The sequence below is a fragment of the Pongo pygmaeus genome, chromosome 13 (genome assembly GCF_028885625.2).
Source record: "Pongo pygmaeus isolate AG05252 chromosome 13, NHGRI_mPonPyg2-v2.0_pri, whole genome shotgun sequence".
NCBI classification, from domain to species: domain Eukaryota; kingdom Metazoa; phylum Chordata; class Mammalia; order Primates; family Hominidae; genus Pongo; species Pongo pygmaeus.
The window spans coordinates 24,663,811-24,677,469 of NC_072386.2; the positions used below are offsets into that span (position 1 = coordinate 24,663,811).

Below are 13,659 nucleotides of genomic sequence, written 5' to 3' on the forward strand. Positions count from 1 at the left end.
GGAAAATACAGAATATTGACTAAGAAACATAGAGGATAAAGTAAGGTCTAACATTCACATAATTGGAGTATAAAAAAGAAAAAGATAAAATGGAGCAGGGGCAATATTTTAAAAGATAATGTCAAAGAATTTCAGAGAACTAATGAAAGACATTCAATTTTACTATTTAATAAGCCTAAAGGGTCAAATGAAGCTAAAAGAATAAAAAGAGAAATTTGCCTCCAGGCGAGGCACAGTGGCTCATGCCTCTAATCCCTGCACTTTGGGAGGCCGAGGTGGACAGAGTACTTGAGGTCAGGAGTTCGAGACCAGCCTGGCATGGTGGCGCATGCCTGTGGTCCCAGCTACTAGGGAGGCTGAGGCAGGAGAATTGCTTGAACCCCGTGGGTGAAGGTTGCAGTGAGCCAAGATTGTACCACTGCACTCCAGCCTGGGTGACAGAGTGAGACTCTGTCTTAAAAAAAAAAAAGAAAGAAAGAAAAGAAATCTGCCTCCAGAAACATGTAGTGAAACTGTAGAAAATGAAATGCAAGGAAAAAATCTTAAATATAACAAAAAGAAAAGGACAGATTACCAACAAAAAAAGCACCAATCTGATCAACAGCTGATGTGAAAAGCCAGTATAAGTGAAAACCAGAGGTCAATGGAAAGATAACTTCATGATATTGAAAGAAATAAAAAACTACCAACATAGACTTCTTTGTCCAGAGAACAAATATTTTAATAAGAAAGGTAAAATATACAATGATATGAAAAAATAAGTGATGAACTGGCAAAATATTTTCAATTTATATTACAGAAAGGGTAAATATCCCTAACGTATTAAAATCTTATTTAAAAAGAGGAGAAAGGACTAACAACCTTAGAAAAATGAATATAAGATATGAACAAATACACAGGAAAAATAAATGCAAATGCCCCTTGGTTGAAAAGATACTCCATGTCATCCATGATAAGATAAATGAAATTAAAACTACAGCGAGATACTGTCTTATACCTATGAGATCAGCAAAAATTCAAAAATTTGACAACGTGCTATGTTGTTGAGGCTTAGGGAAACTGCCCCTCTTATTCATTGCTGTTAGGAATGAAAAATGGTTCAACAACTAAGGAATAGAATTTGGCAAATACCGATGAAATAATATCTGCATTTACTCTTTGACCCACTAATCCCTCTTGCAGGAATCTATCCCAAAGATGTGCTGACCCAAAAAAAAAAAAACGATGCATACATAAGACTTTTCACTGCAGCACTGTGTGAAATAGCAAAGCCTGGAAACAACTCAAATACCTGTCAATGGGTGGCTGGTATACTCACCCAAGTGATAACTCTACAGTTATCAAAAATAAGAAGGAATCTCTTTATAAACTCCTATGGAGTAATCTCCAAGATATATTTTTAAGCAAGAAAAGCAAGGTGGAAAAGTAAATACTATTGGTTATCTAAAAGGAAGAGATAAAAACATGCATACACAATTGATAGTATTTAAAAATAGAATGATAAGTAATAACACTTTAAATACGATTACTTATAGAGGATTACATAAACAACCACCCAAGATAATCTGCAATCAAATTGTGAAAATCATTAAGACAGTTGACTAGACTGGGGTTGCTAGATGTAAGACAATTATAATAAAAAGCAATTGAATTCGTATATTAACAAGAAATCAAGGATATATATACATATCTACATACACACATTTTAAATTAACATTTAATAGCCACATAAGACTCAAACGTTTAGGAATAAATCAACCAAAGATGTATAAGATATTTAAGCAGAAAAAGTATTAAATTTTATTGAAAAATATTTAAAGAAAGCTTAAATAAATAAAGAGCTACCACGTTCATTATGTTCATGGATAAGAAAACTCATGTAACAAAAATATCAGGTCTCCTCAAATTAATTTATGGATATAATACAATTCTAATATAAACCCCTCAGATTTTTAAAGTGGGAATTAGCAAGGTGATTCTAAAATTTATATGCAAGGGCAAAAGATAAAAAAAATCTAATATAGTTTTGGAAAAAAATCAAGGTTGGGGCAGGGCTCATTTTTGTCAACTGTCTAGATTTATTATAAAGCTATAGGAATTGAGCTATAGACATTAAGTATAGTGAGTCTCCAGGGTAAACAAATAGACCAATGGAACAGAACGGAAATTCAGAGATATTAATAATACATTTTTCTATGGTAATCTGACATATGACAAAGATCCATCACAGATTAATGGATATCTATGGTGCTGTAACAACTGATTATCAGAGAGAGAAGGACAGACAGACAGACACACACACGTACACACACAAACTAGATTTACATCAAACACATAAATTACAGATAGATTAAAGAAGTAAACAAAAAAACAAGTGAAACATTAAAACTTTTAGAATGTAAGAAAATATCTTTATGACTTTTAGTAGGAAAAGCTTTTTTAGGGGGAAAAAAAAAAAGAAAGCATAGGCCACGTGCGGTGGCTCACACCTGTAATCCCAGCACATTGGGAGGCCGAGGTGGTCAGATCACCTGAAGTCAGGAGTCTGAGACCAGCCTGGCAACATGGTGAAACCCCATCTCTACTAAAAATACAAAAAATAGCTGGGCATGGTGGCGTGTGCCTGTAGTCCCAGCTACTTGGGGAGGCTGAGGCAGAAGAATCACTTGAATCAGGAGACAGAGGTTGCAGTGAGCCGAGATCGCGCCACTGCACTCCAGCCTGGGCGACAGAGCAAGACTCTGTCTCAAAAAATAGAAAAAAAAAAGAAAAAAAAAAGCATAAAGGAAAACTTTGATAAGAGAAGACTGAAATTTTAAAATATATATTAATCAAAGACACCATTAAAATAGATTAAAAGACATGTCACAGACTGGGGAAGTTATTTGCAAGCAAATCCATAATATATGAAGAACTCTATACATCAAAGAAAAGACAGATATCCTAAAAATACTATAAAAATTAGATAAAATATATAAAAAGGCAATTGACAGAAGAGGAAAAACAGTTGGTCAATAAGTGTATGAAAAGTTAGCCTTCACTAGGAATCAGAGAAATACAAATTAAAACCACAATATCATTATACATTTATTAGAAATGAACAAAAATTAACAAATGACAATGCTAAGTGTTAGAATGGATGTGGAGAGGTGAGAACTTTTATACACTGCTCTTAGGTATGTAAAATGGTACAACTACTTTGGAGAACAATTTAGTAATAGCAAGTGTAGTTGAAAAAGCATATATTGTAAAATCTAGTAATTCCACTCCTAGATGTATACCCTGAAGAATGTGTCCTACATATGCTCAAGGAATCATATACATTATTTATAAGAGGAACAATTTGAAAACAATTTAAATGAACAAACATAGGAACATAAATTGTAGCATAACCATACTGTAGAACACTATGGAGCTATAAAAACAGAATTGAATGCATCAACATAGTTGAATATCATAAACATAAATTTTATCCAGAAAACATTCTGGCTAAGAGTACATACAGTAAGGTCGGGTGTGGTGGCTCTTGCCTGTAATCCCAGCACTTTGGGAGCCCAAAGAGGGAGGATGCTTGAGGCCAGGAGGAGTTTAAGACCAGCTTGGCTAACATAGTGAGATCCCATCTCTTAAAAAAAAGGAAGGGAAAAAAAAACAAGTACACACAGTAAGATGCCTTTTATACAAAATTGTAAAGCATGACAATGCTATAGATTATTTGGAGAAGCATACATATGCACTTCATGTATAAAGAGATTTATGGAGGCTGGGTGCAGTGGCTCACGCCCGTAATTCCAGCACTTTGGGAGACAGAGACGCGCTGACCATCTGAGGTCAGGAGTTTGAGACTAGCGTGGCCAATATGGTGAAATCTTGTCTCCACTAAAAATACAAAAAATTAGCCAGGCATGGTGGCTCATGCCTGTAATCCCAGCTACTATGGAGGCTGAGGCAGGAGAATCTCTTGAACTCCTGAGGCGGAGGTTTCAGTGAGCCGAGATTGCGCCACTGCACTCCAGCCTGGGGCGACAGAGCAAGACTTTGTCTCAAAAACCAGCAAAAAGGCCGGGCGCGGTGGCTCACGCCTGTAATCCCAGCCCTTTGGGAGGCCGAGGCGGGCGGATCACGAGGTCAGGAGATCCAGAGGCTAACATGGTGAAACCCCGTCTCTACTAAAAATACAAAAATATATATATATTAGCAAGGCGTGGTGGCGAGCGCCTGTAGTCCCAGCTACTCAGGAGGCTGAGGCAGGAGAATGGCGTGAACCCGGGAGGCGGAGCTTGCAGTGAGCCAAGATCGCGCCACGGCACTCCAGCCTGGGCGATGGTGCGAGACTCCGTCTCAAAAAAAAAAAAAAAAAAGTTTTCCGGGGTTTTTCCCCCCGCCCCTTCGCCCCCTCCCCCCGCCTTTATTCAGCTTCCGGTAGACGCTGGTAGGGTAAGGGAGCTAAGTAGGTCACTTCCGGGCGACTGTTGTTTTATTTCCGGTTTATGGGACCTGGCTGCGATTTGCTGCTGAGGGCAGCAGCTACCGTCACTGCCGTCACTGCCGTCACTGCCGCCATCATGTCAGACACGGACAGCGAGGAAGATTCAGCTGGAGGCGGCCCATTTTCTTTAGCGGGTATCCTTTTCGGCAACATCAATGGAGCGGGGCAGCTGGAGGGGGAAAACGTCTTAGATGATGAGTGTAAGAAGCACTTGGCAGGCTTGGGGGCTTTGGGGCTGGGCAGCCTGATCACTGAACTCACGGCAAATGAAGAATTGACCGGGACTGGCGGTGCCTTGGTAAATGATGAAGGGTGGATTAGGAGTACAGAAGATGCTGTGGACTATTCAGACATCAACGAGGTGGCAGAAGATGAAAGCCGAAGACACCAGCAGACGATGGGGAGCTTGCAGCCCCTTCGCCACTCGGATTATGATGAAGACGACTATGATGCTGATTGTGAAGGCATTGATTGCAAGTTGATGCCTCCTCCACCTCCACCCCTGGGACTAATGAAGAAGGATAAGGACCAAGATGCTATTACCTGTGTGTCTGAAAATGGAGAAGGCATCATCTTGCCCTCCATCATTGCCCCTTCTTTTTTGGCCTCAGAGAAGGTGGATTTCAGTAGTTACTCTGATTCAGAATCTGAGATGGGACCTCAGGAAGCAACACAGGCAGAATCTGAGGATGGAAAGCTGACCCTTCCATTGGCTGGGGTTATGCAGCATGATGCCACCAAGCTGTTGCCAAGTGTCACAGAACTTTTTCCAGAATTTCGACCTGGAAAGGTGTTACGCTTCCTACATCTTTTTGGACCAGGGAAGAATGTCCCATCTGTTTGGCGGAGTGCTCGGAGAAAGAGGAAGAAGCATCGTGAGCTGATACAGGAAGAGCAGATCCAGGAGGTGGAATGCTCGGTAGAATCAGAAGTCAGCCAGAAGTCTTTGTGGAACTATGACTACGCTCCACCACCACCTCCAGAGCAGTGCCTCTCTGATGATGAAATCACGATGATGGTTCCTGTGGAGTCCAAATTTTCCCAATCAACTGGAGATGTAGATAAAGTGACAGATACCAAACCAAGAGTGGCTGAGTGGCGTTATGGGCCTGCCCGACTGTGGTATGATATGTTGGGTGTCTCCGAAGATGGCAGTGGGTTTGACTATGGCTTCAAACTGAGAAAGACACAACATGAACCTGTGATAAAATCTAGAATGACGGAGGAATTTAGAAAACTTGAGGAAAGCAATGGCACTGATCTTCTGGCTGACGAAAACTTCCTGATGGTGACACAGCTGCATTGGGAGGATTCTATCATCTGGGATGGGGAGGATGTCAAACACAAAGGGACAAAACCTCAGCATGCAAGCCTGGCAGGCTGGCTTCCTTCTAGCATGACTAGGAATGCAATGGCTTACAATGTTCAGCAAGGTTTTGCAGCCACTCTGGATGATGACAAACCTTGGTACTCCATTTTTCCGATTGACAATGAGGATTTGGTGTATGGACGCTGGGAGGACAATATCATTTGGGATGCTCAGGCCATGCCCCGGCTGTTGGAACCTCCTGTTTTGGCACTTGATCCCAATGATGAGAACCTCATTTTGGAAATTCCTGATGAGAAGGAAGAGGCCACCTCTAACTCCCCCTCCAAGGAGAGTAAGAAGGAATCATCTCTGAAGAAGAGTCGAATTCTCTTGGGCAAAACAGGTGTCATCAGGGAGGAACCACAGCAGAACATGTCTCAGCCAGAAGTGAAAGATCCATGGAATCTCTCCAATGATGAGTATTATTTCCCCAAGCAACAGGGTCTTTGGGGCACCTTTGGAGGGAATATTATCCAGCATTCAATTCCTGCTATGGAATTATGGCAGCCCTTCTTTCCCACCCACATGGGGCCCATCAAAATCCGGCAGTTCCATCGCCCACCTCTGAAAAAGTACTCATTTGGTGCACTGTCTCAGCCAGGTCCCCATTCAGTCCAACCTTTGCTAAAGCACATCAGAAAAAAGGCCAAGATGAGAGAACAAGAGAGGCAAGCCTCAGGTGGTGGAGAGTTGTTTTTTATGCGCACACCTCAGGATCTCACAGGCAAAGATGGAGATCTTATTCTTGCAGAATATAGTGAGGAAAATGGACCCTTAATGATGCAGGTTGGCATGGCAACCAAGATAAAGAACTATTATAAACGGAAACCTGGAAAAGATCCTGGAGCACCAGATTGTAAATATGGGGAAACTGTTTACTGCCATACATCTCCTTTCTTGGGCTCTCTCCATCCTGGCCAATTACTGCAGGCACTTGAGAACAACCTTTTTCGTGCTCCAATGTATCTTCATAAGATGCCAGAAACTGATTTTCTGATCATTCGGACAAGACAGGGTTACTATATTCGGGAATTAGTGGATATTTTTGTGGTTGGCCAGCAGTGTCCCTTGTTTGAAGTTCCTGGGCCTAACTCCAGAAGGGCCAATATGCATATTCGAGACTTTCTAGAGGTTTTTATTTACCGCCTTTTCTGGAAAAGTAAAGATCGGCCACGGAGGATACGAATGGAAGATATAAAAAAAGCCTTTCCTTCCCATTCAGAAAGCAGCATCCGGAAGAGGCTAAAGCTCTGCGCTGACTTCAAACGCACAGGGATGGATTCAAACTGGTGGGTGCTTAAGTCTGATTTTCGTTTACCAACGGAAGAAGAGATCAGAGCTAAGGTGTCACCAGAGCAGTGCTGTGCTTATTATAGCATGATAGCTGCAAAGCAACGACTGAAGGATGCTGGCTATGGTGAGAAATCCTTTTTTGCCCCAGAAGAAGATGAGGAAGATTTCCAGATGAAGATTGATGATGAAGTTCACACTGCTCCTTGGAACACCACAAGGGCCTTCATTGCTGCCATGAAGGGCAAGTGTCTCCTAGAAGTGACTGGGGTGGCAGATCCCACAGGGTGTGGTGAAGGATTCTCCTATGTGAAGATTCCAAATAAACCAACAAAGCAGAAGGATGATAAAGAGCTGCAGGCAGTGAAGACAGTGACAGGAACAGATGCAGACCTTCGTCGCCTTTCCCTGAAAAATGCCAAGCAACTTCTACGTAAATTTGGTGTGCCCGAGGAAGAGATTAAAAAGTTGTCCCGCTGGGAAGTGATTGATGTGGTGCGCACAATGTCAACAGAACAGGCTCGTTCTGGAGAGGGGCCCATGAGTAAATTTGCCCGTGGATCAAGGTTTTCTGTGGCTGAGCATCAAGAGCGTTACAAAGAGGAATGTCAGCGTATCTTTGACCTACAGAACAAGGTTCTGTCATCAACTGAGGTCTTATCAACTGACACAGACAGCAGCTCAGCTGAAGATAGTGACTTTGAAGAAATGGGAAAGAACATTGAGAACATGTTGCAGAACAAGAAAACCAGCTCTCAGCTGTCACGTGAATGGGAGGAGCAGGAGCGGAAGGAACTACAGCGAATGCTACTGGCAGCAGGCTCAGCAGCATCAGGAAACAATCACCGAGATGATGACACAGCTTCCATGACTAGCCTTAACTCTTCTGCCACTGGATACTGTCTCAAGATTTATCGCACATTTCGAGATGAAGAGGGGAAAGAGTATGTTCGCTGTGAGACAGTCCGAAAACCAGCTGTCATTGATGCCTATGTGCGCATACGGACTACAAAAGATGAGACATTCATTCAGAAATTTGCCCTTTTTGATGAAAAACATCGGGAAGAGATGCGGAAAGAACGGCGGAGGATTCAAGAGCAACTGAGGCGGCTTAAGCGGAACCAGGAAAAGGAGAAGCTTAAGGGTCCTCCTGAGAAGAAGCCCAAGAAAATGAAGGAGCGTCCTGACCTAAAACTGAAATGTGGGGCATGTGGTGCCATTGGACACATGAGGACTAACAAATTCTGCCCCCTCTATTATCAAACAAATGTGCCACCTTCCAAACCTGTTGCCATGACAGAAGAGCAGGAGGAGGAGTTGGAAAAGACAGTCATTCATAATGATAATGAAGAACTTATCAAGGTTGAAGGGACCAAAATTGTCTTGGGGAAACAGCTAATTGAGAATGTGGATGAGGTTCGCAGAAAATCTCTGGTTCTCAAGTTTCCTAAACAGCAGCTTCCTCCAAAGAAGAAACGGCGAGTTGGAACCACTGTTCCTTGTGACTATTTGAATACACCTCATAAGTCCATCCACCGACGCCGCACAGACCCTATGGTGATGCTGTCATCCATCTTGGAGTCTATCATCAATGACATGAGAGATCTTCCAAATACATACCCTTTCCACACTCCAGTCAATGCAAAGGTTGTAAAGGACTACTACAAAATCATCACTCGGCCAATGGACCTACAAACACTCCGTGAAAATGTGCGTAAATGCCTCTACCCATCTCGGGAAGAGTTCAGAGAGCATCTGGAGCTAATTGTGAAAAACAGTGCAACCTACAATGGGCCAAAACATTCATTGACTCAGATTTCTCAATCCATGCTGGATCTCTGTGATGAAAAACTCAAAGAGAAAGAAGACAAATTAGCTCGCTTAGAGAAAGCTATCAACCCCTTGCTGGATGATGATGACCAAGTGGCATTTTCTTTCATTCTGGACAACATTGTCACCCAGAAAATGATGGCAGTTCCAGATTCTTGGCCATTTCATCACCCAGTTAATAAGAAGTTTGTTCCAGATTATTACAAAGTGATTGTCAATCCAGTGGATTTAGAGACCATACGTAAGAACATCTCCAAGCACAAGTATCAGAGTCGGGAGAGTTTTCTAGATGATGTAAACCTTATTCTGGCCAACAGTGTTAAGTATAATGGACCTGAGAGTCAGTATACTAAAACTGCTCAGGAGATTGTGAACGTCTGTTACCAGACAATCACTGAGTATGATGAGCATTTGACTCAACTTGAGAAGGATATTTGTACAGCTAAAGAAGCAGCTTTGGAGGAAGCAGAATTAGAAAGCCTGGACCCAATGACCCCAGGGCCCTACACATCTCAGCCTCCTGATATGTATGAAACCAACACATCCCTCAGTACGTCTCGAGATGCCTCTGTATTTCAAGATGAGAGCAATATGTCTGTCTTGGATATTCCCACTGCCACTCCAGAAAAGCAGATGTGCCAGGGCCGAGGTAGGCTGGGTGAGGAAGACTCTGATGTGGATATTGAAGAGTATGATGATGAGGAGGAGGATGGGAAACCTAAGCCTCCAGCCCCAGAAGGGGGAGATGGTGATCTTGCAGATGAAGAGGAAGGAACTGTACAACAACCTGAAGCCAGTGTCCTGTATGAGGATTTGCTTATGTCTGAAGGAGAAGAAGATGAGGAAGATGCTGGGAGTGATGAAGAAGGAGACAATCCTTTCTCTGCTATCCAGCTGAGTGAAAGTGGAAGTGACTCTGATGTGGGATATGGTGGAATAAGACCCAAACAACCCTGCATGCTTCAGCATGCTTCAGGAGAACACAAGGATGGGTATGGAAAATGAAGAAAGCATGATGTCCTATGAGGGAGACAGTGGGGAGGCTTCCCATGATTTGAAGGATAGCAACATCAGTTATGGGAGCTGTGAGGAGCCTGATCCCAAGTTGAACACCCAAGACCCAAGCTTCAGCAGCATCGGAAATTTGCAGCCGGGCGTGGTGGCTCACACCTGTAATCTCAGCACTCTGGGAGGCTGAGGCGGGCAGATCACCTGAGGTCAGAAGTTCGAGACCAGCTTGGCCAACATGTCGAAACTTCATCTCTACTAAAAGTACAAAAATTAGCCAGGCATGGTGGTGCATGCCTGTAATCCCAGCTACTCGGGAGGCTGAGGCAAGAGAATTGCTTGAACCCGGGAGGTGGAGGTTGCAGTGAGTGGAGATCACGCCACTGCACTCCAGCCTGGGCGAAAGAGTGAGACTCCATCTCAAAAAAAAAAAAAAAGAAAGAAAATTTACAAGCATGGTATCATCTCACTTTTCTAATTTACAGGCTGGAACAGATGAGAGCCCTCCTGCTGGGACAGAGAATTGGGTTCTAGTGGACTCTGATACACTTAAACCTATGTGACAAACCGCCCATTATTTTATTATTTATTTAATTATACAATGCCTAGTTCCTATATGGATTTGAGGCAAATTACCGTAAATTTTGAAACAGCCTGTATGTCAGAAATGATAATGTTGCCATCTAAATGTTTTCATTCCCTCCCCACCAGGGGAAATGGTAGGAAAATGGTAAGTTTCTTAGGGCAAAGACTGTGTCTTGTGTTTCTTTTCATGCTTAGGATATGGTTCTGTGCATAGTAGGTACTCAGCAAATGTTCCTAGAATCATAAAACCCTCAACAGATATGTTACTGAGCATCTCCTTTTCATGATAAGCACTCTGTCAGATCCTTGGGATGCAAAGGTAAATAAGACAAATCCCTTTTACCCAAAGAGTTCACCATCGAGTTAGGGGAGGGGAAGTGGAATTCAAAACATGTTAATAAATCATTATAGTATTGTGAGATAAGTGCAATTAAGAAGCTAGCTGTAAAGTATAGGGGAAATAAGGGAGTAATTATGTCTGAAAAGTCAAGGAAGTCTTCCTAGAGATAATTTTTAAGCTGATTGTTTTAGAATTAGTAGAAGTTTGACAGATGGAAAAGTCCAGGCAAAGTGTAACATGAATGGGAAAGGCCACAGTCTAGGAATGGCAGTGTGTTTCTAATTTGTTTGTTTGTAACTGCCTTGTTCCAGGAAGGATTTAAGATGGTTTGTATTCCAGTCCTTTAATGCTGGAATGGCTAGAGATGAGACTGAAAGATAGGCAGGAAGTGTATTATCACAAGCTTTGCGTTTGTTGTTAATGTGTATGATTTTTATATTATGGGAAATAAGCTCTTAGAGGAGTGATGTAATCAGGTTTGTGTTTTAGAAATCTGTGTAATGTATGAATGAAGAAAGAAATTGAAGAATCATATATAACAGATATATATGATTCCATTTTTGTAAAACACAGAACCATGTGTGTTTATTTGTATGTGTTTTTATATATACTCTTGTATGCAAAGGTAAAAGTCTGAAAGGATATATGCTAACTGTTCACAATGATAACCCCCCAGGAATGGGATTGGACGGGAGAGGGCTTCTGTGTTTGTTATGTATGCTGGGTGGGATATTGTGCTTTTATTTCTGTATTGTTTGAATTTTTTTACAAGTATGTATTATTTTTGTAACACATTTTTTGTATTCCCAAAAAAAGAGAGAGATGGAAATTCAGAAATGTGTGTAAACAGGGAATCTTCACTGTATTGATAATGTTTTATTTCTTAAGCTGGGTAGTGGGTGCCTGGATTTTCATTATATTTTTCTCTGTTTCTTTTAGCATATCTCAATATTTCATAATAAATACTTTGTAATAAGTTTCATATGTGCATAATATTAAATAAATTCTAGAAGTAGATATACCAAAATATTCATTGTGTTTATCTCTGAATAGTAGAAATGTATCTTTATTTTCTTTGTTTTGCATGCTTACATTTTCTAATTTGCATTACTTTTATTTTTAAAACATCTTAAAACATAGAAGAATGCCACAAAGACACAGAGCTTCTCTAAGATCTTTCACATGTTACCCTTGCTGGTACATAAGACACCCCCAAACTAATGTTCTAACAGCCAGTCAATATTTTATCCCTTCTCTCTTATGCTGCCATCTTGGTCTGTTTAGGTTTAATGATATCTGTTTTAGGTGGTACCTAACCATCTCTTGGCATAAAAAATCTGCTCAATGATTGCTTGTTAAATCTTGAATGAATGAATTGTAATAAGCATGCAGATGACTCAGCATTGACTCACCTAAAGGCAATGTCTACAGTCTTTGCACAGTCTTCTATACCTCCAATGATGTAGAACTCAGCCTTGACTTGTCTGCTCATTTCAAATCCTTTCTCAAACTCTCAGTACAAGAAGACACTATTGCTTCCTTCTCCAAACAAAACCTGCTTTCTCTTACTTCTAGCCCTTTGTCCATGTGATTCCCTATTCCTAGAATGAATGCAACCTTTGTTTGTCTGCCTGGTAAATACCTATTAATCTCTCATATTACAGTTTAAACATTTCTCCCCCTGTGAAGCATTCCTGGCTCTCTCCCTTCACTCATTAATTCACCCAACAATTACTGTGGTAGGCTAAATAATAGTCCCCAAGAATCATCAGTTCCTAATATCCGGAAGTTGTGAATACGTTGCTTTACATGGTCAAAAGGACTTTGCAAATGTGACTGAGTTAAGGATCTTGAGATGAGGGGAAAGAGAGAGAGAGTAAGAGTAAGACAGAAGGTGATGTGAAGACAGAAGCAGAGAGATTTGAAGATGCTACACTACTGGGTTTGAAGGCAGAGAAAGAGAAAGGAATGCAGCTCTGGTAGCTGGAAAAGGCAAGAAAGTAGATTCTCCTCTAGATCCTCCAGAAGGAACCAACTCTGCTGACATCTTGATTTTTGCCCTGTAAGACTCATGTAGGACTTCTGATACCCAGAACTATCAGAGAATACATTTGTGTTGTTTAAAGTCACTAACTTTGGGAGGCCAAGGAGGGCAGATCACCTGAGTTCAGGAGTTCGAGACCGGACTGGCCAACATGGTGAAACCCCGTCTCTACTAAAAATACAAAAATTAGCTGGGTGTGGTGGTGCATGCCTGTAATCCCAACTACTCGGGAGGCTGAGGTAGGAGAATCACTTGAACCAGGAGGTGGAGGTTGCAGTGAACTGAGATTGCACCACTCACTCCAGCCTGGGCAACAGAGGAAGATTCCATCTCTTAAAAAAAAAAAAAAAAAATGAAAAAGCCACTAAGTTTATGGTCATTTGTTACAGCAGCAATAGGGAACTAATACACCCATGTAACCACTATCTGCTAGACACAAAGCTAGGCACCAGAGGCATAGGCAAACCAGAAACACATGATCTCCACCTTAAAAGGGCTTATAATCTGATGGGGAATATGAACATTAAATAACTAAACAGAAATTAATATTTTCATGATATTAATGTACTTAGATTGATGGTAATTTAGATTGATGGGGATAAGAAAAGTCTGCTTAGTGACATTACATTTAAGTAGGGACTTGACAGATGAACAGGGCTTAGTGATGTGAAGAATGGGGGAGGAGGGGTTCTCAGGAGCACGTG

At 41.5% G+C, this 13,659-nt stretch overlaps 1 protein-coding gene across 1 annotated transcript; it reads left to right on the top strand.

Moving 5' to 3' along the window:
• The first annotated feature begins 4,490 nt into the window (after nucleotides 1-4,490).
• On the top strand, nucleotides 4,491-10,463 carry TAF1L (TATA-box binding protein associated factor 1 like). The gene is given in 2 exon segments (XM_054502882.2): nucleotides 4,491-9,932; nucleotides 9,934-10,463. Coding segments are annotated over 2 exon segments (5,685 nt in total). The 3' UTR covers nucleotides 10,177-10,463.
• Nucleotides 10,464-13,659: the final 3,196 nt, after the last annotated feature.